This window comes from Hemibagrus wyckioides, linkage group LG21, assembly GCF_019097595.1.
Source record: "Hemibagrus wyckioides isolate EC202008001 linkage group LG21, SWU_Hwy_1.0, whole genome shotgun sequence".
NCBI classification, from domain to species: domain Eukaryota; kingdom Metazoa; phylum Chordata; class Actinopteri; order Siluriformes; family Bagridae; genus Hemibagrus; species Hemibagrus wyckioides.
Window position 1 is genome coordinate 20,567,392 of NC_080730.1, and position 26,343 is coordinate 20,593,734.

At 42.0% G+C, this 26,343-nt stretch overlaps 1 protein-coding gene across 7 annotated transcripts in view; it reads right to left on the minus strand.

Moving 5' to 3' along the window:
• The window catches only part of LOC131342573 (plexin-A2-like), an 84,362-nt gene that overhangs the window by 40,703 nt on the left and 17,316 nt on the right, over positions 1-26,343 (minus strand). For 4 of the 7 annotated variants that reach the window (XM_058373637.1, XM_058373635.1, XM_058373636.1 and 1 more), the window contains 3 exons: positions 21,358-21,448; positions 19,081-19,410; positions 673-1,953 (listed from right to left, as the gene is read on the minus strand). In XM_058373637.1, coding sequence (XP_058229620.1) covers positions 673-1,848 — 1,176 coding nt within the window. In that variant the 5' untranslated portion in view covers positions 1,849-1,953; positions 19,081-19,410; positions 21,358-21,448. The remainder of the gene's footprint in view (positions 1-672; positions 1,954-19,080; positions 19,411-21,357; positions 21,449-26,343) is intronic. The other 3 variants (XM_058373639.1, XM_058373638.1, XM_058373633.1) reach the window with 2 other exon arrangements.

Sequence of the window (26,343 nt, forward strand, 5' to 3'; positions counted from 1 at the left end):
GTGGAATGTTTAATAAAGAGAGACGGAGTAAATCATTTGCGTTGATATACACATGTTCCTAACGCCTAACTGACCTCACGCTTGGTGTTTTGTGGTTCAGTAGCTCCAGTGTTGGACAAAATAATAAAAATGTCTGATGCGAGGCGTCTGATGCTCCAGCGGGCCGGACATTTAGGTTCCGATCACTGAGGAAATGCCACTGCACACACAGAAATGAGTTTCACTTCCTCACATGCACGATTGCTGTTGTGCTGTACATGCTGCTACACGAGTCTAAATGCCACACACACACACACACACACACACATATACACACACACACACACATATACACACACACACACACACACAGTTAACACGGAGCTGAGGCCCTTACAGCTGCTGTGGATTTCCTGCACAAGGTGAGAAAACAGGAAGTGCTGATCTGTTTATCTGCTGCACTGATTCATCTGGTTTAATATTGTTTGACTGGATGTTAGTGTTCTCACAATATAATTAATTAACACACCTGCTAGCCAATCAGAAAGCAGAACCGACTTATTGTGGTAAAATAGCACTTCACCATGTGCATGAACCTGGAAGAATCAGTTTTTCTGATGCACAGAGATGTTTAGAAACATATTTGTTGTTGTTTTTTTCCCCCCAAACAATCCAGATTATTGAAACACGTACCGCTTTTGTGCACTGAACGTCTTTTCCCAGAAGCCAGTGCAGCTCCAGGTTTCCTTCCCCCTGATAGCATGATCTCAGCCTCTCTTTAATCCGAGCATTAATATCCCGGATGGTGAAAATGCAGAGCGTCGAGTCATCTGATGGTCTCCGGTACTGTTTCTGTCCTTTGGAGAAGACAGCGAAGAGCACGTCGTCTCGTTCAGTGATGTTCAGCGCTGCGGCCATGACGCTCCCGGCTTTAGCCAGAAATGCTGCCTGCAGCAGACGGTACTCTACTCTGTTTTTCACACAGCCCAGCGGCAGGGAGACGTACGAATGAAACTTATCGTCGCCTTTGCAGAGCCGAACCACACGCGATGTGTAAAAGAGCTCTCCGGGGGTCTCTGTCTCTGGCTGCACGGTCAGGAAGTACACGAAGCTGCCGCTGGAGAAACCGTACACGTAGTCGATGTCAAAGTGCGTAACCAGAGCTAACGTATCAGATGGAATCTTGACTAGCGATGAAACAAAGTCGGTGTGAAGCTCATAGTCCAACATGGCCGCCGATTCGGGGTCTTTAGGCAGCTTGCGGCTCGAGATGGTCGGGAAGTAGTCCTGTTTGCCGCCAACGGACGTGCCGATGTACAGAGTGGCGTCTCTCTCGCGGTCTCGGCCTCGATCTCGGCTCACGATCACGCCGCTCATGCCGCCGGTCTGGTTCATGCTGGAGAAATAGTGCTCCTTTTTATGAGACGGTTCGGCCAAGATGAACAAATCATCCAGTCTCAGGATCTTGCACACGCCCTGGTAGAGGCTCCCACATGCCAGCAGGCGGTTGTGCAGGTCGTCAACAAGCAGGAGCTTGTTGACGTTGTCGGTTCTGGCGAGAGGCTCGGAGCACGGCTGCATGATCAAAGGAGGATAACAGGCCTGGTTGTCCAGTTCCGGCCCAGTGTTGTGCGTGATGAGCGGTGACAGATCAGACAAGAGCTTGTAGACACGGTTTACTCCACCCACGTACACCGCGCCACTCGCCTGGTGGACAGCCAGGTGACTCAGGCTCCATTCAGGCCTCTCAGACTGGAAGACATTAAGGTTCTCACAAACACAAGCAGACAAGAGGATGAAAGAAAAGTAACTCAAAAGCAGAAGTTTCATCTTAGAGCAGTTAATTCCAGCATCGTCATGTTCCTCCATTCTCAGAGATATGAGGTCAGTTTCACAAAGACTGGAGCTGTGGTTCTCTTCTTTTTCTACAGGTGGACTGAGGATAATGTTCTCTTTGGTGGTCACATCATGGGCCTGAGACGAAAGAAAGAAAACAATCAGACCTCAAAAAATTATAACTGATATGAATGAAATGATACCTGCGGTTGTTTACAGATGGCACAACATAAAACTACAATTTCAGTGATTTCTTTAATAAAACTATTACAAGCTTAAAGCAGAATGTCTCTTTGTGCTTTAACATTAGAATCTCCCTTCAGTGCAACTCAAATCTGCTCCAGCATGACAATGTCCCTGTGCACAAAGCTGCTCCATGAAGACATGGTGTGGAGGTGAAGGTTGGGGAAAGTGGAAGATCTGGAGTGTCCTGCACAGAGCCCTGACTCTGACTGAACACCTTTAGGATGAACTGAAACTGGAGTCTCCTCAACATCCCATCATCAGAGTCTGATCTCACTAATGCTCTTGTAGTTGAATGATCACTAATCCCCACAGACACAATCCAACATCTAGTGGAGAACCTTCCAGAAGAGCGAAGTTGATTATAACAGGAATGAGAGGAGGATTAAATCTGGAATGAGACATTCGATTGATATAGACGTACCGACACCACCTAGGGCACTGTACACGTGAAAACTCTGCACTCATTCATACACGTGTACGACACATGTAACGCTCATTTACACTGATATTTATATGTATATATTAGATAACTGTTTAAGCTACAACAATTATGCACACATTTTCTCACAATTTCCAAAAATATGCACATACTCTCATTTTTTAATGTTTTTCCAAGTGGTGTGATTTGCATTTTTCATTAATTTAAAAAAACAAACAAAAAAAACAAACAAAAAAAACCCTCTCTATCCATTTCTCTTTTTCTCTGAATTTACCCCACACTTTCTCTCTCCTCTCTGCTCTCACTTCTCTCTCTCTCTCTCTCTCCCCATCTCTCTCTCTTGCTATATATATGTCTTTCTCTCGGTCTCTCTCTTTTTATTTTAAACTATCCAATGTTGTTTTTGCCTTTGATCTTTTTGAGATTGCAATATCGTGTGCTTTTTGAATCCATGTATATAGTTCTTTCTTAAAATCAAATCTCTCTCTCTCTGTCTTTCTCTCTGCCTCACTCTCTCCTTACTGTCTCTCTCTCTCCGTCTCTCTTTCTCCCACCCCCCCAGCTCTTGCACTCCTTGCACTCTCTCTCTAGCATAAATCAGACATGACAAATGTAATCAGTTAATAAGGAGTGTAGAACATTCTGCCCATATAATCAATACAGACAGAGAGAGAGAGAGAGAGAGAGAGAGAGAGAGAGATGGAAAGCAAGAGAGTACGTATTTGCCTCTGACTCCTGTTAGCGCAGAATGCTCATTAACTAACTGTGACTACTGCAGGGGTGGTCTGCACCTCATTACACACACACACGCACACACACACACACACACACACACACACACACACACACACAGAGACTAATCCTGTCATTAAATTAGTGTATAAATTAATTAATTATGCTTCTAAATCTAAATCTCTCCATCCACTCACTCACTCTTTCTCTGCCTGTCTCTCTCTCACTCACACTTTCTCTCTCAAGAGAATGTTTATCAGTTAATCAGTGAGACCACTGCTCAGTAATAAACACTCAGCCGAGCTCCACCCAGTCCCCACTCTGCCCTTTAATTTCATTTGCTTTTTGCATAATGCATAAGAATATAATATGCAAACAGTCAAAGTCGTGAGGAGGCTTCAGGAGACGAGTGGATCGAGGGACAAAGCCTCTTTAGACAGCACAAACAATTAAGATGTTCAGAACAGTGGAGGGTGGGGTTTGCATGCTGGGGGTCATTGATGCACACACACACACACACACACACACACACACAGATGTTAATCTTGTTTCTGCTGTCTGAAACTATGATGTGAGCGTGCAGGGCTTACTCAAGTGTCCACAAGTGACAGCGATGATCGATCAGGTCAACACGATGAACACTAAATTTTGTTTATTTATTTTTTACATTATTCAACCTCAAAGATCACATGAAGCACCATAAAACCTTCTGGAAGCAGAGCCAAACCAGATCCATGACACTGGGATTAGAGGCAGGAAGTACAACCTGATTGGTTACCCTGACATTCTGTCTTGGAATTGCAGACCAGTTGGTTACAGTGGAATGGGCAGAGACTGCCATCTGATTGGTTACAGTGGGATTAGGAACAGAAACTGATTAGAGAGGGATTAGGAGATGGAACTGCATTTTGATTGGATACACAGACATTTTGTACAGATATTGTAGAATAAATGGTAATATTGAGGAATTTGGTGGTAGGAACCATAAACTGATTGGCTCTAGTCAGACTGGGGGAGGGAACAGCAATTTGTTTGGATACAGTGGGACTAAAGACAGATGCTGCAATCTGTTCCAATGGGATTTTTAGGCAGTACCTGAGTTCTGACTGGTTACTGCAATAGCATGGCCGAGACCTGTGATCCCACTGGTCAGAGTGGGATTTCTGGTGGAGTTGAGCTCCGATTGGTCACAGTGGCAGTTTGTGTGGGAAGTGCAGTCCGATTTGATGGAAGCAGCAGGACGTCAGATAGACGAGGTATAATTTTTAATAACGTTAGTAACATCTAATGCTAATTAAAATATAGCATGAGAACTCATCTTGGAGAAAAGATTGATCTGGTGAAGTTCCACTCTAACAGTGTTAGCACTCGTTAATTACAACTCGTGTTTATATGAAAAGTTTGTGTGAAATGGTGAGTGTGATAGGAGACGGCAGTAATAATAAAAGTAGCTAATAATGAAGTCATGACGTTTAATATTAAATATTTAATTCTGAGTTAGAGCAGGGGTGATGTTTAAGTAATGAAGGAATAACGTTTAATATTTAATTGGGTCTTACAGAGGATTATGGAGCATCTTTAACTGTTTTACTGCAGTAATAGTGTTAAAGTGCTTAATTAATAAAGAAGAAATCATGTTTAATGCTTTATAACTGTAGTGTTATGGCCCAGAGGTCATAAACCTGACACACTTTATTACACACTCCTCCACTTTGGGTGTTCAGTGACAGAATAAAGCTTGTCTTACTGCATGTACAGTCTTTCAATCATCCTTTAGCCTTCATCAGGGTCAGGGCTTCTTTTTTTTTAAATTGTAATCTGGACATTTTTGCCGAGTTGACAATAAACCACCACACAAATCATAACACATTGAGGGAGGAGACTAAAGCTCATACACCACTGCTTTAACACAGAGTTTATGGTGTGTAGAGGCTGCAGAGTTTTACAGGACTAATAATGTTTAAGTCATTAAATAAAATAGAAGTTTAACAATGTGTTGATGCAGTGCAGTGTTGTGCAGCGTGCGGTGTTTGTGTTGTGTAGAGGACTGAGGAGTGTGTTGTGTAGAGGATTGAGGAGTGTGTTGTGTTGTGCAGCGTGCGGTGTTTGTGTTGTGTAGAGGACTGAGGAGTGTGTTGTGTTGTGTAGAGGACTGAGGAGTGTGTTGTGTTGTGTAGAGGACTGAGGAGTGTGTTGTGTAGAGGACTGAGGAGTGTGTTGTGTTGTGCAGCGTGCGGTGTTTGTGTTGTGTAGAGGACTGAGGAGTGTGTTGTGTAGAGGACTGAGGAGTGTGTTGTGTAGAGGATTGAGGAGTGTGTTGTGTTGTGTAGAGGATTGAGGAGTGTGTTGTGTTGTGTAGAGGACTGAGGAGTGTGTTGTGTAGAGGACTGAGGAGTGTGTTGTGTTGTGTAGAGGACTGAGGAGTGTGTTGTGTTGTGTAGAGGACTGAGGAGTGTGTTGTGTTGTGTAGAGGACTGAGGAGTGTGTTGTGTTGTGTAGAGGACTGAGGAGTGTGTTGTGTAGAGGACTGAGGAGTGTGTTGTGTTGTGTAGAGGACTGAGGAGTGTGTTGTGTTGTGTAGAGGACTGAGGAGTGTGTTGTGTAGAGGATTGAGGAGTGTGTTGTGTTGAGGATTGAGGAGTGTGTTGTGTTGTGTAGAGGACTGAGGAGTGTGTTGTGTTGTGTAGAGGACTGAGGAGTGTGTTGTGTAGAGGACTGAGGAGTGTGTTGTGTTGTGTAGAGGACTGAGGAGTGTGTTGTGTAGAGGACTGAGGAGTGTGTTGTGTTGTGTTGAGGATTGAGGAGTGTGTTGTGTTGTGTAGAGGATTGAGGAGTGTGTTGTGTTGTGTAGAGGATTGAGGAGTGTGTTGTGTTGTGTAGAGGATTGAGGAGTGTGTTGTGTAGAGGACTGAGGAGTGTGTTGTGTAGAGGACTGAGGAGTGTGTTGTGTAGTGTAGAGGACTGAGGAGTGTGTTGTGTTGTGTAGAGGACTGAGGAGTGTGTTGTGTTGTGTAGAGGACTGAGGAGTGTGTTGTGTTGTGTAGAGGACTGAGGAGTGTGTTGTGTTGTGTAGAGGACTGAGGAGTGTGTTGTGTAGAGGACTGAGGAGTGTGTTGTGTTGTGTAGAGGACTGAGGAGTGTGTTGTGTTGTGTAGAGGACTGAGGAGTGTGTTGTGTTGTGTAGAGGACTGAGGAGTGTGTTGTGTTGTGTAGAGGACTGAGGAGTGTGTTGTGTAGAGGACTGAGGAGTGTGTTGTGTAGAGGACTGAGGAGTGTGTTGTGTTGTGTAGAGGACTGAGGAGTGTGTTGTGTTGTGTTGAGGATTGAGGAGTGTGTTGTGTAGAGGATTGAGGAGTGTGTTGTGTTGTGTAGAGGATTGAGGAGTGTGTTGTGTTGTGTAGAGGATTGAGGAGTGTGTTGTGTTGTGTAGAGGATTGAGGAGTGTGTTGTGTTGTGTAGAGGATTGAGGAGTGTGTTGTGTTGTGTAGAGGATTGAGGAGTGTGTTGTGTAGAGGACTGAGGAGTGTGTTGTGTTGTGTAGAGGACTGAGGAGTGTGTTGTGTTGTGTAGAGGACTGAGGAGTGTGTTGTGTAGAGGACTGAGGAGTGTGTTGTGTTGTGTAGAGGACTGAGGAGTGTGTTGTGTTGTGTTGAGGATTGAGGAGTGTGTTGTGTTGTGTAGAGGACTGAGGAGTGTGTTGTGTTGTGTAGAGGACTGAGGAGTGTGTTGTGTAGAGGACTGAGGAGTGTGTTGTGTTGTGTAGAGGACTGAGGAGTGTGTTGTGTTGTGTTGAGGATTGAGGAGTGTGTTGTGTTGTGTAGAGGATTGAGGAGTGTGTTGTGTTGTGTAGAGGATTGAGGAGTGTGTTGTGTTGTGTAGAGGATTGAGGAGTGTGTTGTGTTGTGTAGAGGATTGAGGAGTGTGTTGTGTTGTGTAGAGGACTGAGGAGTGTGTTGTGTAGAGGACTGAGGAGTGTGTTGTGTAGTGTAGAGGACTGAGGAGTGTGTTGTGTTGTGTAGAGGACTGAGGAGTGTGTTGTGTTGTGTAGAGGACTGAGGAGTGTGTTGTGTAGAGGATTGAGGAGTGTGTTGTGTTGTGTAGAGGACTGAGGAGTGTGTTGTGTTGCGTAGAGGATTGAGGAGTGTGTTGTGTTGTGTTGAGGATTGAGGAGTGTGTTGTGTTGAGGATTGAGGAGTGTGTTGTGTTGTGTAGAGGATTGAGGAGTGTGTTGTGTTGTGTAGAGGATTGAGGAGTGTGTTGTGTAGAGGATTGAGGAGTGTGTTGTGTAGAGGATTGAGGAGTGTGTTGTGTAGAGGATTGAGGAGTGTGTTGTGTTGTGTAGAGGATTGAGGAGTGTGTTGTGTAGAGGATTGAGGAGTGTGTTGTGTTGTGTAGAGGATTGAGGAGTGTGTTGTGTTGTGTAGAGGATTGAGGAGTGTGTTGTGTTGTGTAGAGGATTGAGGAGTGTGTTGTGTTGTGTAGAGGATTGAGGAGTGTGTTGTGTTGAGGATTGAGGAGTGTGTTGTGTTGAGGATTGAGGAGTGTGTTGTGTTGTGTAGAGGATTGAGGAGTGTGTTGTGTTGAGGATTGAGGAGTGTGTTGTGTTGTGTAGAGGACTGAGGAGTGTGTTGTGTTGTGTAGAGGACTGAGGAGTGTGTTGTGTTGTGTAGAGGATTGAGGAGTGTGTTGTGTTGTGTAGAGGATTGAGGAGTGTGTTGTGTTGTGTAGAGGATTGAGGAGTGTGTTGTGTTGTGTAGAGGACTGAGGAGTGTGTTGTGTTGTGTAGAGGATTGAGGAGTGTGTTGTGTTGAGGATTGAGGAGTGTGTTGTGTTGTGTAGAGGATTGAGGAGTGTGTTGTGTTGTGTAGAGGATTGAGGAGTGTGTTGTGTAGAGGATTGAGGAGTGTGTTGTGTTGTGTAGAGGATTGAGGAGTGTGTTGTGTTGAGGATTGAGGAGTGTGTTGTGTTGTGTAGAGGATTGAGGAGTGTGTTGTGTTGTGTAGAGGATTGAGGAGTGTGTTGTGTTGTGTAGAGGATTGAGGAGTGTGTTGTGTTGTGTAGAGGATTGAGGAGTGTGTTGTGTTGTGTAGAGGATTGAGGAGTGTGTTGTGTAGAGGACTGAGGAGTGTGTTGTGTAGAGGATTGAGGAGTGTGTTGTGTTGTGTAGAGGACTGAGGAGTGTGTTGTGTTGCGTAGAGGATTGAGGAGTGTGTTGTGTTGAGGATTGAGGAGTGTGTTGTGTTGTGTAGAGGATTGAGGAGTGTGTTGTGTAGAGGATTGAGGAGTGTGTTGTGTTGTGTAGAGGATTGAGGAGTGTGTTGTGTTGTGTAGAGGATTGAGGAGTGTGTTGTGTTGAGGATTGAGGAGTGTGTTGTGTAGAGGATTGAGGAGTGTGTTGTGTTGAGGATTGAGGAGTGTGTTGTGTTGTGTAGAGGATTGAGGAGTGTGTTGTGTAGAGGATTGAGGAGTGTGTTGTGTTGTGTAGAGGATTGAGGAGTGTGTTGTGTAGAGGATTGAGGAGTGTGTTGTGTTGTGTAGAGGATTGAGGAGTGTGTTGTGTTGTGTAGAGGATTGAGGAGTGTGTTGTGTAGAGGATTGAGGAGTGTGTTGTGTTGAGGATTGAGGAGTGTGTTGTGTTGTGTAGAGGATTGAGGAGTGTGTTGTGTAGAGGATTGAGGAGTGTGTTGTGTAGAGGATTGAGGAGTGTGTTGTGTTGTGTAGAGGATTGAGGAGTGTGTTGTGTTGTGTAGAGGATTGAGGAGTGTGTTGTGTTGAGGATTGAGGAGTGTGTTGTGTAGAGGATTGAGGAGTGTGTTGTGTTGTGTAGAGGATTGAGGAGTGTGTTGTGTTGCGTAGAGGATTGAGGAGTGTGTTGTGTTGCGTAGAGGATTGAGGAGTGTGTGTGTTGAGGATTGAGGAGTGTGTTGTGTTGTGTTGAGGATTGAGGAGTGTGTTGTGTTGCATAGAGGATTGAGGAGTGTGTTGTGTTGCGTAGAGGATTGAGGAGTGTGTTGTGTTGCGTAGAGGATTGAGGAGTGTGTTGTGTTGCGTAGAGGATTGAGGAGTGTGTTGTGTTGTGTAGAGGATTGAGGAGTGTGTTGTGTTGTGTAGAGGATTGAGGAGTGTGTTGTGTTGTGTAGAGGATTGAGGAGTGTGTTGTGTTGTGTAGAGGATTGAGGAGTGTGTTGTGTTGCTGCAGTGTTTAATGGTGTTTCTCCGTCCATTAGAGCAGCAATAAAGCTGCCATGAGCGAGGGACAACTGAGTCAATCTCTCTCTTGCTCGCTGTCTCTCTCTCTCACACACACACACCCACACACACACACACACACACACACCCCCCTCAGGCTTACACACACACACACCCACCCACACCCACACACACACACACACACCCTCTCTCTGGTTTATTGCTGTTATTCATTGTTCTCGCTTGCTCTCACTTTCTCATTCTGTCGATCATTTTCTCTCTCTCTCTCTCTCTCTCTCTCTCTCTCTCTCTCTCGTTAATTCTCTAAGACAATGTGAGACTGCAACACTGCAGTGTGTGTGTGTGTGTGTGTGTGTGTGTGTGTTACCCTGCATCTGCTAATAATAAATAAATAGAAAAAAAAAGTCCATGAACAAGAGCAAATAAATCAAAAAGACTGAAATAGACTCTCTCACTGTCAGTCTCTCCCTTTCTCCCCCCCACCTCTGTCTGTCTGTCTCTCTCTCTCTCTCTCTATCCCTCTCTCTCTCTCTCTATCCCTCTCTCTCTCTCTATCCTTCAGACATGTCCTAAATCAGACTGACCATCTACTCTGCAGGCAGTTAATTAAGACAAAAGAAAAAATCTATTTAATTCAGAGTGGTGTTTCTGAAACATCATCAGCTCATCCTTGTGTGTGTGTGTGTGTGTGTGTGTGTGTTTGCGTACACGTATGGACCCTCAGAGTCAATACCTCTACACAATGAAAGTCATTATTATTTATAAACCAACATGATCTTCAGCTCAATGTTAGCTTTCCTAGATCTGAAGTCTTCTCTCTACACCTACACTACATGGAGTGTGAACCTGCTGGAACCTCTTCAGATGAAGAACATGGAAATGTCTGATCCAAAACTAGCTAATGATTTGTAATATCACACACCACACACGCTCATATAAATATTTTATAAGTGTTAAGTCATTGAACAGCGACTGAACTGACTGAACACACAACATGCCAATTGCACAAGTGTAGGCGTAACGGAGTGAACAAAACTGCTTAAAAATTCATCAATTCGACAGAAGCTGAATAAAGGAGGCGGTAATTACACTCCGCCTCATCAATAACACAACACACACACTGAGCGGCGACAGAGGAGCGTCACAACTCTTCACTTAGAACACGTCTGTGAACACAACGATGCGCTCCGATACGCAGTGAAGAGCCGGAGAGTTCTAGAGTCACTCCGGAACGCTGGGAAACTCGAGCTGAAAAGAGTGCTGTGGATTCTGAGGGAACAAATCTCAGAGATTCTTCTACTCAAGCTGACAGAAGGCATCTGGAGCCAACAAGAAAAAAAAAAAAACCATGATCCACAGAGGAATAACAGCTGTCACATCCGCCACGGGAAAGCATACCACAGCTGCTTCAGCCACACACACACACACACACACACACACACACACATATATATATATAGACACATTTTTACACACAGCAAGTCTGTGTAATTCCCACAGTGTACATGTGTCTGTGTGTGTGTGTGTGTGTGTGTGGGTGTGGGTGTGTAAGACAAACTCCTACACCCATGTTGAAGAAACTCCAGGTGGGTGGAGACGGGCAAAATTCACATCCAGCTGCAAACATGACGCGAGGCTCAGTGTGCGTGTGTGTGTGTGTGTGTGTGTGAGTGAGTGAGTGAGTGAGTGAGTGAGTGAGTGAGATGAAAACAGACAGACAGGGAGAGACAGACAGACAGACAGACAGACAGACGGGGTGAGACAAACAGTGGCAGAATTCACATCCAGCTGCAAACATGACGCGAGGCTCAGTGTGCGCGTGTGTGTGTGTGTGTGTGTGTGTGTGAGTGAGAGAGGAAAACAGACAGACAGGGAGAGACAGACAGACAGACAGACAGACAGGGAGACAGGGAGACAGACAGGGTGAGAAACAGTGGCAGAATTCACATCCAGCTGCAAACATGACATGAGGCTCAGGGGTGTGTGTGTGTGTGTGTGTGTGTGTGTGAGAACTTACTTTCCTACAGAATCACATTTCTATTAGAATTTTATAGAAGTTTCCTTTATTTATTTTATTCATTAATAAAGTTCAGAAATGTTCATGTTAGTACTAAAGTTTACTACACGTCTACTAACCCTGAGAGACGTCACGGAGACCTAACATCATCCTCATCCTGAACCATCTATGAAGTGTGTGTGTGTGTGTGTCTCCTCCAAAGCATTGAAATAAAAGCACTTCATCTTAATAACAGAAAGTGCTGAGTAGACTAAAAGAAAAGAGGTCATCTCTCTCTCTCTCTCACACACACACACACACACACACACACAGTCAAAACAAACACCCTAATGCCAGTGTGTAATGGTGGAGGAGTGGCCTGCATGTTGGATGAATAAATGAAGACGATTAAATGACTGGTATACAGTGCCAGAGAGGACAGAAGTGGGTCAAACACACACACACACACACAGTGTCTTGGGGTCACCGCTATGTACAAATAAGCTAAATAACGTATGAGAAAGCATTTCCTGAATTCCCTTGGAGAGGCTCCAGGTTCTGCAGAACCCTGTGTAGAATAAGCAGTACAGGGACAGACAGGGAGAGACAGACAGGGAGAGACAGACAGGGAGAGACAGACGGTAATGTAGTTATTAAACGTGACTTTTAGGTGAATGTCATCTCTAATCAGATGCAGAGCCAGGAGATATGAGCTCTGTTCAGCTTTTTATGACCCTCACACACACACAGCTCCTGCATATATGAATGTAGAGTGTTAATTACATACAGCTGCTGATCATAAGTCCAGACGTCTCAACGCAAAATATCACAATATCTGTACTGACATTTACACCAAAGACCTTTTTATCCTTCACTTGCTGTCTCTCTCTCCCAGTCTTCCTCTCTCTCTCCCGGTCTCCCTGTCGCTCTCTCTCCCAGTCTTCCTCTCTCTCTCCCGGTCTCCCTGTTGCTCTCTCTCTCTCTCTGTCTTCCTCTCCCTGTCTCTCTCCCTCTCTTTCTCTCTCACATTCACTGTGAAAATTACACTAACTAATGCACTCATATTTACAATCACAATCATGCTGCCGTCTGTGTGTGTGTGTGTGTGTGTGTGTGTGTTTTATGCCAGCGCTTGCAGAATGAGTTCTGCCAAAAGTGCCATCTGTTCAAAAAGTCGACACAAAGCTGGGAGCTGTCAACACTCTCCACCCATCCTCTTCCTACACACACACACACACACACACACACACACACACACACACACACAGTGGGTGCCATGAAGTTTTTATTCTGCATCTTACACAAGATTTTTGGGTTGTTTTTTTAAATACAGTATCTGCATAATTTGTTGACTAAGATGGAGATAAGCTAATGCTACTTTTCTAATATGTTAACTGTTTCTATAGTAACACACTCCACAATACCAAATGTAAATAAAAACAGATGAAAAGTATGTTCCACTTCCCATCAAAAGATTTACTGAGAGAATTCAGCTTTTCATCACACATCCTCTTCCTACACACACACACACACACACACACAAGTTCAGCCAAAGCGCACCTTTATCTTCTGTCCACTATGACTGGGGCAACACACACACACACACACACACACACAGAGAGACACAGATAAGGAAGATGGAAAGTTGGAGGTTGAACTGACAGACAAGAAAGAGGTGGTTATAACCACCATGGTTATAACCGTAGTCACCATCATCATCATCGCCATCGTGATCAGCTTAATTGTTGTCATTGTTTTCACCATCAACAACATAATCACTGTCGTAATTGTCGTCATCGCCATTTTCATCCTCATCATCGTTATCACTAACATCGCAATCATCATCATCATCTTCAGCGTAATTAACGCTATTGTGATCATCATCACCTTCCTGCACCACCATCATTATCATCATATGTTCTTATATCTTCTAATTTCAACCAAGAGCACCAGGTGATCATCAACCTCCTCTTCACCCCCCCCCCAACACACACACACACACACACACCATCCATTGTTAGTGTTGCTGCAGTTGAATGTGTAATGTGTCCACAGAGACATGTCCAGGCTGAATAACTTCCTCTCTAGCCGTAATGAAGAGAAAAACAGCTTCAGAAGAAAGAACAAACGTCTATCACAGCTCGATCTACCTCAACTCTCTCTCTCTCTCTCACACACACACACACACAATCACACGTACTTAATGAAAGGAAATCATTCAGTCTACACAAGCGTATAAGACAGACTCTGGCTCTTTCCTGTATCTCGATAAACCGGGACGAGGAGGATCATATATTCCCGTGAGGCAGCTGCCGCCGCCTCAGTACACTCACAAGGGACACAAATAAGCGCACACTTCATTTAGCTAAAAGTTTAATGGCCCTCATTTGTTTAAAAAAAGTCATTTCCAATGGTATAACTACCACACGGTGAACAACACGGGGGTGGAGGAGGAGGAGGGTTTATTGTGCTGATGAAGATGAACACTCCAGGCTCGTACTGTCCGACTTTCAGCCTGATTTTGCCGTGGCAGACAAACAGACGAGAGTTCTTTAATGTCTGTTGGAGAGAGGTTTCAGAAAGTCAGTGTGAGAAATCAACCAATTAACCTTTCACCTAAAATCCACCAATCAGAGGACGAGAAACCCGCGGCACAGCTACGGATACGACAGTGGTGACAGAGGAACGTGAATGAAACACGATTATGATCTGCTTCTGAAGAGCGTCTTTGTTTATGCATGCTGGGTTCCTCCACCATCGGACACACGCTGATTGATGATGTGAGCGGAACATGTTCTTTAATCTCAGTCTGATGGTGAGAGGATTTTCATCGTATAATCCAACACAGAGGCGCGCGCCATCACGCAGTCCGGGAGAGAACTCGGATGAGATCTCCTACAGCGTGATGAGCAATCGTCTAAAAAAACACACATACACACAGCCGAAACCACACGACACGGCAGCAGGAAGTGACATCACTGATACAGCTCCAGAAACTCTACAACAATATCAGAACAAATTCAGAATGCACTTCCCTACGAGTCTCTCGAGACTTTCACGCCTGAATGCAACTAAACCCTTCTGTTTTTTTCTCCTGAACATCAGACACAGTGTCTTTATAACCACAGTTTAACCACAGAGTGGGGATTCCTCTAGAACATGTGGTGATGGTGGTTGTGTGAAAATCAGCTGTTAATCAGGTGCTGCCAGTTTAACACTGGAAATATTACTGAATTAAAGCAGCAGAAAATAAGCTGAAAATGCAGTTCAACACCTGGAGTGGATCTGTGTTCAGGTCTTTATTAACACTGAGGGTCAAAATCAACACAACACCATCAACACAACACAAACACTAACAACACAACACCATCAACACAACACCAACAACACAACACAACACCATCAACACAACACAAACACTAACACAACACCATCAACACAACACAACACCATCAACACAACACAAACACTAACACAACACCATCAACACAACACAACACCATCAACACAACACAAACACTAACAACACAACACAACACCATCAACACAACACCATCAACACAACACAAACACTAACAACACAACACCATCAACACAACACCAACAACACAACACAACACCATCAACACAACACAAACACTAACACAACACCATCAACACAACACAACACCATCAACACAACACAAACACTAACACAACACCATCAACACAACACAACACCATCAACACAACACAAACACTAACACAACACCATCAACACAACACAACACCATCAACACAACACCATCAACACAACACAAACACTAACAACACAACACCATCAACACAACACCATCAACACAACACAACACCATCAACACAACACAACACCATCAACACAACACAACACCATCAACACAACACAAACACTAACAACACAACACCATCAACACAACACCATCAACACAACACCATCAACACAACACAAACACTAACAACACAACACCATCAACACAACACCATCAACACAACACCATCAACACAACACAACACCATCAACACAACACAACACCATCAACACAACACAAACACTAACAACACAACACAAACACTAACAACACAACACCATCAACACAACACAAACACTAACAACACAACACCATCAACACAACACAAACACTAACAACACCATCAACACCATCAACACAACACCATCAACACAACACAAACACTAACACCACAACACCATCAACACAACACCATCAACACAACACAAACACTAACACAACACCATCAACACCATCAACACAACACCATCAACACAACACCATCAACACAACACTAACAACACAACACCAACACAACACAACACCATCAACACAACACAATACCATCAACACAACATCAACACAACACAAACACTAACAACACAACACCATCAACACAACACCATCAACACAACACAACACCATCAACACAACACAACACCATCAACACAACACCATCAACACAACACAAACACTAACACAACACCATCAACACAACACAAACACTAACACAACACCATCAACACAACACAACACCATCAACACAACACAAACACTAACAACACAACACCATCAACACAACACAACACCATCAACACAACACCAACAACACAACACAACACCATCAACACAACACAACACCATCAACACAACACAACACCATCAACACAACACAAACACTAACACAACACCATCAACACAACACAAACACTAACACAACACCATCAACACAACACAACACCATCAACACAACACAAACACTAACAACACAACACCATCAACACAACACAACACCATCAACACAACACCAACAACACAACACAACACCATCAACACAACACAACACCATCAACACAACACAAACACTAACACAACACCATCAACACAACACAACACCATCAACACAACACCATCAACACAACACAAACACTAACAACACAACACCATCAACACAACACAAACACTAACAACACAACACCATCAACACAACACCATCAACACAACACAAACACTAACACAACACCATCAACACAACACAACACCATCAACACAACACCATCAACACAACACAAACACTAACACAACACCATCAACACAACACCATCAACACAACACAAACACTAACACAACACCATCAACACAACACCATCAACACAACACAAACACTAACAACACAACACCATCAACACAACACAACACCATCAACACAACACCATCAACACAACACAACACCATCAACACAACACAACACCATCAACACAACACCATCAACACAACACAACACCATCAACACAACACAACACCATCAACACAACACAAACACTAACAACACAACACCATCAACACAACACAAACACTAACAACACAACACCATCAACACAACACAAACACTAACAACACCATCAACACCATCAACACAACACCATCAACACAACACAAACACCACAACACCATCAACACAACACCATCAACACAACACCATCAACACAACACCATCAACACAACACAAACACTAACACAACACCATCAACACCATCAACACAACACCATCAACACAACACTAACAACACAACACCAACACAACACAACACCATCAACACAACACAATACCATCAACACAACATCAACACAACACAAACACTAACAACACAACACCATCAACACAACACCATCAACACAACACAACACCATCAACACAACACAACACCATCAACACAACACAAACACTAACAACACAACACCATCAACACAACACAAACACTAACAACACAACACCATCAACACAACACAAACACTAACAACACCATCAACACCATCAACACAACACCATCAACACAACACAAACACTAACACCACAACACCATCAACACAACACCATCAACACAACACAAACACTAACACAACACCATCAACACCATCAACACAACACCATCAACACAACACTAACAACACAACACCATCAACACAACACAATACCATCAACACAACATCAACACAACACAAACACTAACAACACAACACCATCAACACAACACCATCAACACAAACACTAACAACACAACACCATCAACACAACACAAACACTAACAACACAACACCATCAACACAACACAAACACTAACAACACAACACCATCAACACAACACAAACACTAACACAACACCATCAACACCATCAACACAACACCATCAACACAACACAAACACTAACACCACAACACCATCAACACAACACCATCAACACAACACAAACACTAACACCACAACACCATCAACACAACACAAACACTAACACCACAACACCATCAACACAACACAAACACTAACAACACAACACCATCAACACAACACTAACACCACAACACAACAAAACACCATCAACACAACACAACACAAACAACACAACCCCAATCACAAAACCAACAACACAACCCCACACAACACCATCAACACAACCCCATACCATCAACACAACCCCATACCATCAACACAACACAACCCCAATCACAACACCATCAACACAACCCCATACCATCAACACAACCCCATACCATCAACACAACCCCATACCATCAACACAACCCCATACCATCAACACAACACAACCCCAATCACAACACCATCAATACCATACCATCAACACAACACCATCAACACCATACCATCAACACAACACTAAAAACACAACACCATCAACACAACACTAACAACCCAACACCAACAACCCAATCAACACCATCAACAACACCATCAACACAACACCAACAACACAACCCCAATCACACAACACCATCAACACCATACCACGAACACAATACAACCCCAATCACACAACACCATACCATCAACAACACAACCCCAATCACACAACACCATACCATCAACACAACACTAAAAACACAACACCATCAACACCATACCATCAACACAACACTAAAAACACAACACCATCAACACCATACCATCAACACAACACAATCAACACCATACCATCAACACAACACTAAAAACACAACACCATCAACACCATACCATCAACACAACACAATCAACACCATACCATCAACACTAACAACACAACCCCAATCACACAACACCATACCATCAACACAACACCATCAACCCAACATCAACACCATCAACCCAACACTAACACCATCAACACAAGACTAACAACCCAACACTATCAACATAATACCATTAACATAACACAACCAACACAACACCATAAACAACACCATGAACTAAACACCACCAACAACTCAACACCATAAACATAACACGAACACCATCAACAGAACACTTATCCGCTCAATGCCGGAAGTTAATTCACTACAGTTGATGGTCATTAACATTACAAGCGCCGATTAAACTCTAGAATTATAAACCGGAGGTGTTAATATCATACCTGAGGTGCTAAATCAACACTGCTAAAAGCGCAGGTGTGTGTGTGTGTGTGTGTGTGTGTGTACTCTCGTGTTCCCAGGCATATTTTCATTCATAAACATTCATAAACAGTCAACAATAAAACGGGGAAGATCAAAGAAGCGCGCGGTAATTGCAATTGCAATTACTGTGCAAGTAGGCTGCACGTGCAGAGAAGAGAAATGATCTTACCGGTGTGTCAGTTTCACGGGCGCATCCCGCATCCCGCACCTCCACCTTCCTCACCGCGCTGAGATGTTGATGATGGTGATGATGATGATGAAGCTCAGCTCATGCAGTGCAGACCCGAAACGTCGACTGTCCCACTGCCTCACTTTCTCGTGCCACTCCGCGCGCGCGCTCGCTCGCTCGCGTCCCCTCTGAACGCCGCGTGCGCACCGGCCGCACGAACGAAGGAACGAATGAATGAAACTCGGGAGAAGAAGGCTGCTGCCAATCAGGGTTGCCAGATTGAGCCGGATCCATACGAGTGATTCGCCAGCTAATCGGTTCACTGTTGGACTAATTTTAACGTTAAACAGATTCACCGGGGGATAAACGATTCTCAAGAACGAACGAATCACAAGCGAGACAATTCCAGGACGCACTCAAAGCGCCCAAAATACTTCAGTTATATAGTCATTTAGACTTTGTTATTGTTGTCTCTCCGACCTTGAAGTTATTATTATTATTAATATTATTATTACTATTTACTGACAGCAATTAAACTGAAAGAGTGTTTAATTGGTTTAATGTCCACCATATTTATTCAAATCTGGCAACCCGGGATAATGCGGTCCAATTCAACACGAAGCCGAATCCACTTTGTCTCACTACCGCCACCTAGCGGCACACTAATCACTGTTCCTGTAGTCCTTCCTGCATCATGCTGTAGTGTAGTATTTAATTTTCACACTTATACCTCAAATAATCAGAAAAATACATTTATGAATCTTCCTAAACAACAACAACAACTAGGTATTTATTTCAATAAATCTAAGAATAAAATTGTGGTTAATCTGGTAATTAATTAATTAATTAATAATCACAGTACAATGAAATAACCTTTCTGGTGTTAATGATGTTAGGATCATGTTTCGCAGAGCTAGACAATGCAGACTTACTAATTACTTAATACAGTAAATATATAAAGATGATGCTTCAATGCAAAAACCTGTCACTGAATTAATTCATGCACTTTGTTATGCATCTCTCTGGAAGATTTATTAAAGTATGAAGGGTTTAGTTCTCCTTCTCCACAAAACGTTCCCAGTAGAACCCTGTATGGAAGCTGAGAATGTTTTAGTTACCAAACTCTAAACTCTTTTTTTCCTAGATATGTGGCTTTAGACAGAGCTTTATAGGTGAAGAGGAACAAGAGCATTCACAGGAAAAGTGCTTTAGTGTTATTTATTTATTTATTTATTTATTTATTTATTTATTTATTTATTTATTTATTTATTTTTAAAGAACCATCTGTGATGATTTTGGGAATGTTTGGTTGTACAGGTGGCACAAAGACACAGGATTTCTTTTGGCACTTCTTCACCAATTTCACTCTGCTACAGCCTCTATTAATTACAATTAATTACAGCACAGGTTTTGTAATAATAATAATAATAATAATAATAATAATAATAATAATATTTTTTCTGACTGTACTGTTAGTTGGTTCTAATGAAGAGAGATAAATAAGTGAGAATTAAAATCTGGAACATGACAGCAGCTTAAAACTCTCGATATCACACACACATGGTCAGGGTTGAGTTTACAGCCAAGATTGTAGTATAATGTGTGTTCACACCTGAGAGAGCTGGACCGTGTGTGTGTGTGACAGAGACTTAAACAGATGGTGAATGTTCACCTGGCCTTCATCAGGCACAATTTACCTTCTTATTTACCTTCATAATGCAAACACACACACACACACACAGGAAAAGAAAGAGAGTAAGTAATAGAAAGCAGTGTAGGACAGCTACAACATCTCTCCTGTAAGTCCAGATAAAAGTGTATGTGTGTTTAGAGGAGATGAGAAGGACAACGATGCCGCTGAGAGGAGCATCACTCTTCTTAAAAGCCTTTTAACCTTCATCTCCTTCAGACATACTGAGAGAGAGAGAGACAGACAGACAGACAGAGAGAGACAGACAGAGAGAGACGGAGAAGGAGAAATGGGGGGGGTCTCTCTCTCCGTCACTGAGACTGACAGGTACACAAGAGCTAGAGCTAAAGACTGAAAGACTGACATCATTTTAGAACACACATACACAAACACACACACACATAGTGTGTGTGTGTGTGTGTGTGTGAAAGAGAGAGAGAGAGAGAGAGAGAGAGAGAGAACGAGAGAATGTGTGTGTGTGTGTGTGTGTGTGAAAGAGAGAGAGAGAGAGAGAGACAGAATGTGTGTGTGTGTGTGAAAGAGAGAGAAAGAGAGAGAGAGAGAGAGAGAGAGAGAAATCTTCTTACCCCTTCGTGAGTGACCTTTAAGAGCTTAACAGCGTGGCTCGACCCTCACTGCTGCACACATATGGTGTACGCTTAGGCCATAAATCACTCTCTAACACACACACACACACACAGACACACAGACACACACACAGACACACACACACCAAGAAATGTCAAGAAAGGTAAGACAAAATGGATATAACGTTGAATAATGAAATTAAACTCAAAATAACACACAACACAACACACCATAACACACAACACAACATAATACAACACACAACACAACACAACACATTGGCAGTATTTCAGTTAGCGTGGAAGGAAAGCCTTCTGAGCTACAAAAATTCCCTTAGTGCTGCTAGATCAGCGTATCTCTCTGCCCTAATTGAAGATAACAAAAACAATCCTAAATTTTTTATTTAGTTCTGTAGCAAAACTAGCTAGGAGTAAAACCACTGTAGAAACGTGCACACCATCTATATACAGCACCAATGATTTCATGAATGTTTTCAATGAAAAAATTGACAATATCAGGCAAAAAATTCAGACTATTAATTTAAAATCAAATTATTTGATAGATAATCCTTTAGATAATATAACTATTTCTGATCAGAGCTTTGAATGCTTCACTCCACTTCAAGAGCCTGATCTAATTTCACTAATTTCCTCTTCAAAACTTTCAACCTGCATTCTAGATCCTTTACCCACGTCTTTCCTTAAGCAGATATTACCAGTAGCTACCGAACCCCTTCTAAAAATCATTAATTCTTCCCTTAGCACTGGCTATGTGCCTAAATCTTTTAAGCTAGCAGTTATCAAACCTCTGATTAAAAACCGGAACTCGACCCTGGTCAGCTGTCTAACTATAGACCAGTATCAAACCTGCCCTTTATCTCCAAGATCCTAGAAAAGGCTGTAACACAGCAGTGATGTTCAGACCTGCATAGAAATAACATTTATGAAATGTATCAGTCAGGATTTAGACCGCATCATAGCACAGAGACAGCACTGGTTAAAGTGGTCAATGACCTGTTACTGGCTTCTGATCAGGGTTGTGTCTCCTTACTGGTGTTACTCGATCTTAGTGCAACTTTTGACACCATTGACCACACTGTTCTTCTTGATAGGCTAGAACATGTTGTTGGTGTTAAAGGAACAGCCCTCTCCTGGCTCAGGTCTTATTTGACTGACCGTTATCAGTTTGTAGATCTAGATGGTGACTTCTCTATGCATACCAAGGTTATGTTCGGTGTTCCACAAGGTTCTGTTTTAGGCCCACTGCTTTTCTCCCTATATATGCTACCCCTTGGTGCAATTATTCGTAAACATGGTATTAGCTTCCACTGTTATGCCGACAACACACAGCTATATGTCTCAGCTAAATCAGATGAGAGACACCAGCTTATTAAGATAGAAGAATGTGTAAAGGACATTAGACATTGGATGGCCACTAACTTCCTCCTGCTTAATTCGGACAAGACAGAGGTGCTTGTACTAGGACCACATGCAGCTAGAAGTGAGCTTTCTGATTACAAAGTAACTGTGGATGGTCTTTCTGTTTCATCTTGTCCAGCAGTAAAACATCTTGGTGTGATTATTGACTTTCGTTTGAAGCTCATGTAGATAATATCACTCGGGTAGCCTTCTTCCATCTCAGAAATATTGCCAAGATAAGAAATATCTTCATGATGCAGAAAAACTAGTTCATGCTTGTGTTACCTCTAGGTTGGATTATTGTAATGTCTTACTGTCTGGATGTTCCAGTAGGAGCAGAAACAAGCTCCAGTTAGTCCAGAATGCAGCAGCTAGAGTCCTAACCAGAACCAGAAGATATGAACACATCACTCCTATCTTATCCACACTACATTGGCTCCCAGTCAAATTTCAATCTTTCAAATCTCAAGTAGCAAAGGCTACAGCAGGGGGCGGAGCTTTCTCTTTCAAAGCCCCACAGTTATGGACCAGCCTTCAGATTAGTGTTGGGGATTCAGACACAGTCTCAGTGTTTAAGTCTAGGCTGAAGACACATTTGTTTAGTCAAGCTTTTAATATATAGTTCTTAGGTAAAGGAGCAGATCTGGAAGGTTCATGGTCAGAGTGTTTGGTGTACTGGGATGTTTGGATGCTGTCATCTTACCACCCTCGCAAGTCGCTCAGGTCACTGACTGTGAAGTGGCTGGACGCTTTATATCCTGGGAAGCCTTCATGTCTGTCACCTTCTGGCTCTCCCTTTTAGTTATGATGTCATAGTTAGTGTTGACGGAGTCCCTGCCTGCACTTTACACATAATCTACATTGTCCTTAAACATCACATGATCACAAGCATACTTAATATCTCTCTCTCTCTCTCTCTCTCTCTCTCTCTCTCTCTGTCTGTCTGTCTTTCTCTGTCGAGCTATACACCCCACTCCCGAGCTCCCAGTGTTTGCCAGTTCCAGTGTGACCACTGCCCTACCCCTGGTCAGAGTCTCATCACTTGGTGGTGCCCACTGATGCTGTGGATGGATCTGTGTGGACCAGGAGATAGCCGTGGACAGAGCCACTTGGGGAGATTCCTTATATCATCCCAGGGAGTTTTTCCTTGAATCTGTCGCCACAGGCTTGCTCATTAGGAATAAAATAGTTTAATAATTTAATTTAATAATTTATTCTTATTTCTAGTTATTTAGTTATATTTCTTTATTTTCATTTCCCCTCCCCTTTCTCCATTCCTCTTCTTTTGTAAAGCTGCTTTGAGACAATGTTCATTGTAAAAGGCACTATACAAAATAAATTGAATTGAATTGAACAATACAACACACAACACAATATAACACAACACAACACAACATAACACAACATAACACAACACAACACAATATAACACAACACAACATAACACAACACAACATAACACAACACAATATAACACAACACAACATAACACAACACAACATAACACAACATAACACAACACAACACAACATAACACAACACAACACAACACAATATAACACAACACAATATAACACAACACAACACAACATAACACAACATAACACAACATAACACAACACAATATAACACAACACAACACAACATAACACAACATAACACAACATAACACAACACAACATAACACAACACAACACAACACAACATAACACAACATAACACAACACAACACAATATAACACAACACAATATAACACAACACAACATAACACAACACAACATAACACAACATAACACAACACAATATAACACAACACAATATAACACAACACAACACAACACAATATAACACAACACAATATAACACAACACAACACAACACAACACAATATAACACAACACAATATAACACAACACAACACAACACAATATAACACAACACAACACAACACAACACAATATAACACAACACAACACAACACAACATAACACAACACAACACAACACAACACAACATAACACAACACAACATAACACAACACAACATAACACAACACAACATAACACAACATAACACAACACAACACAACACAATATAACACAACACAACACAATATAACACAACACAACACAATATAACACAACACAACACAACACAATATAACACAACACAATATAACACAACACAACACAACACAACACAATATAACACAACATAACACAACATAACACAACACAACATAACACAACACAACATAACACAACACAACATAACACAACACAACACAATATAACACAACACAATATAACACAACACAACATAACACAACATAACACAACATAACACACAACATAACACAACACAACATAACACAACACAACATAACACAACACAATATAACACAACACAATATAACACAACACAACACAACACAACACAATATAACACAACACAATATAACACAACACAACACAACACAATATAACACAACACAATATAACACAACACAACACAACACAATATAACACAACACAATATAACACAACACAACACAACATAACACAACACAACACAATATAACACAACACAACACAACATAACACAACACAACACAATATAACACAACACAACACAACATAACACAACACAACACAATATAACACAACACAATATAACACAACACAACATAACACAACACAACATAACACAATATAACACAACACAACACAATATAACACAACACAACACAATATAACACAACACAATATAACACAACACAACACAACACAACACAATATAACACAACACAATATAACACAACACAACATAACACAACATAACACAACACAACACAATATAACACAACACAATATAACACAACACAACACAACATAACACAACACAATATAACACAACACAACACAACATAACACAACATAACACAACACAACACAATATAACACAACACAATATAACACAACACAACATAACACAACACAACATAACACAACACAACACAACACAACACAATATAACACAACACAACATAACACAACACAACACAATATAACACAACACAATATAACACAACACAACACAACATAACACAACATAACACAACACAACACAATATAACACAACACAACATAACACAACACAACATAACACAACACAACATAACACAACATAACACAACACAACACAATATAACACAACACAATATAACACAACACAACACAACACAACATAACACAACACAATATAACACAACACAACACAACATAACACAACATAACACAACACAACACAATATAACACAACACAATATAACACAACACAACATAACACAACATAACACAACACAACACAATATAACACAACACAACACAACACAACATAACACAATATAACACAACACAATATAACACAACACAACATAACACAACACAACATAACACAACACAACACAATATAACACAATATAACACAACACAACATAACACAACATAACACAACACAACACAACACAACACAACACAATATAACACAACACAACATAACACAAC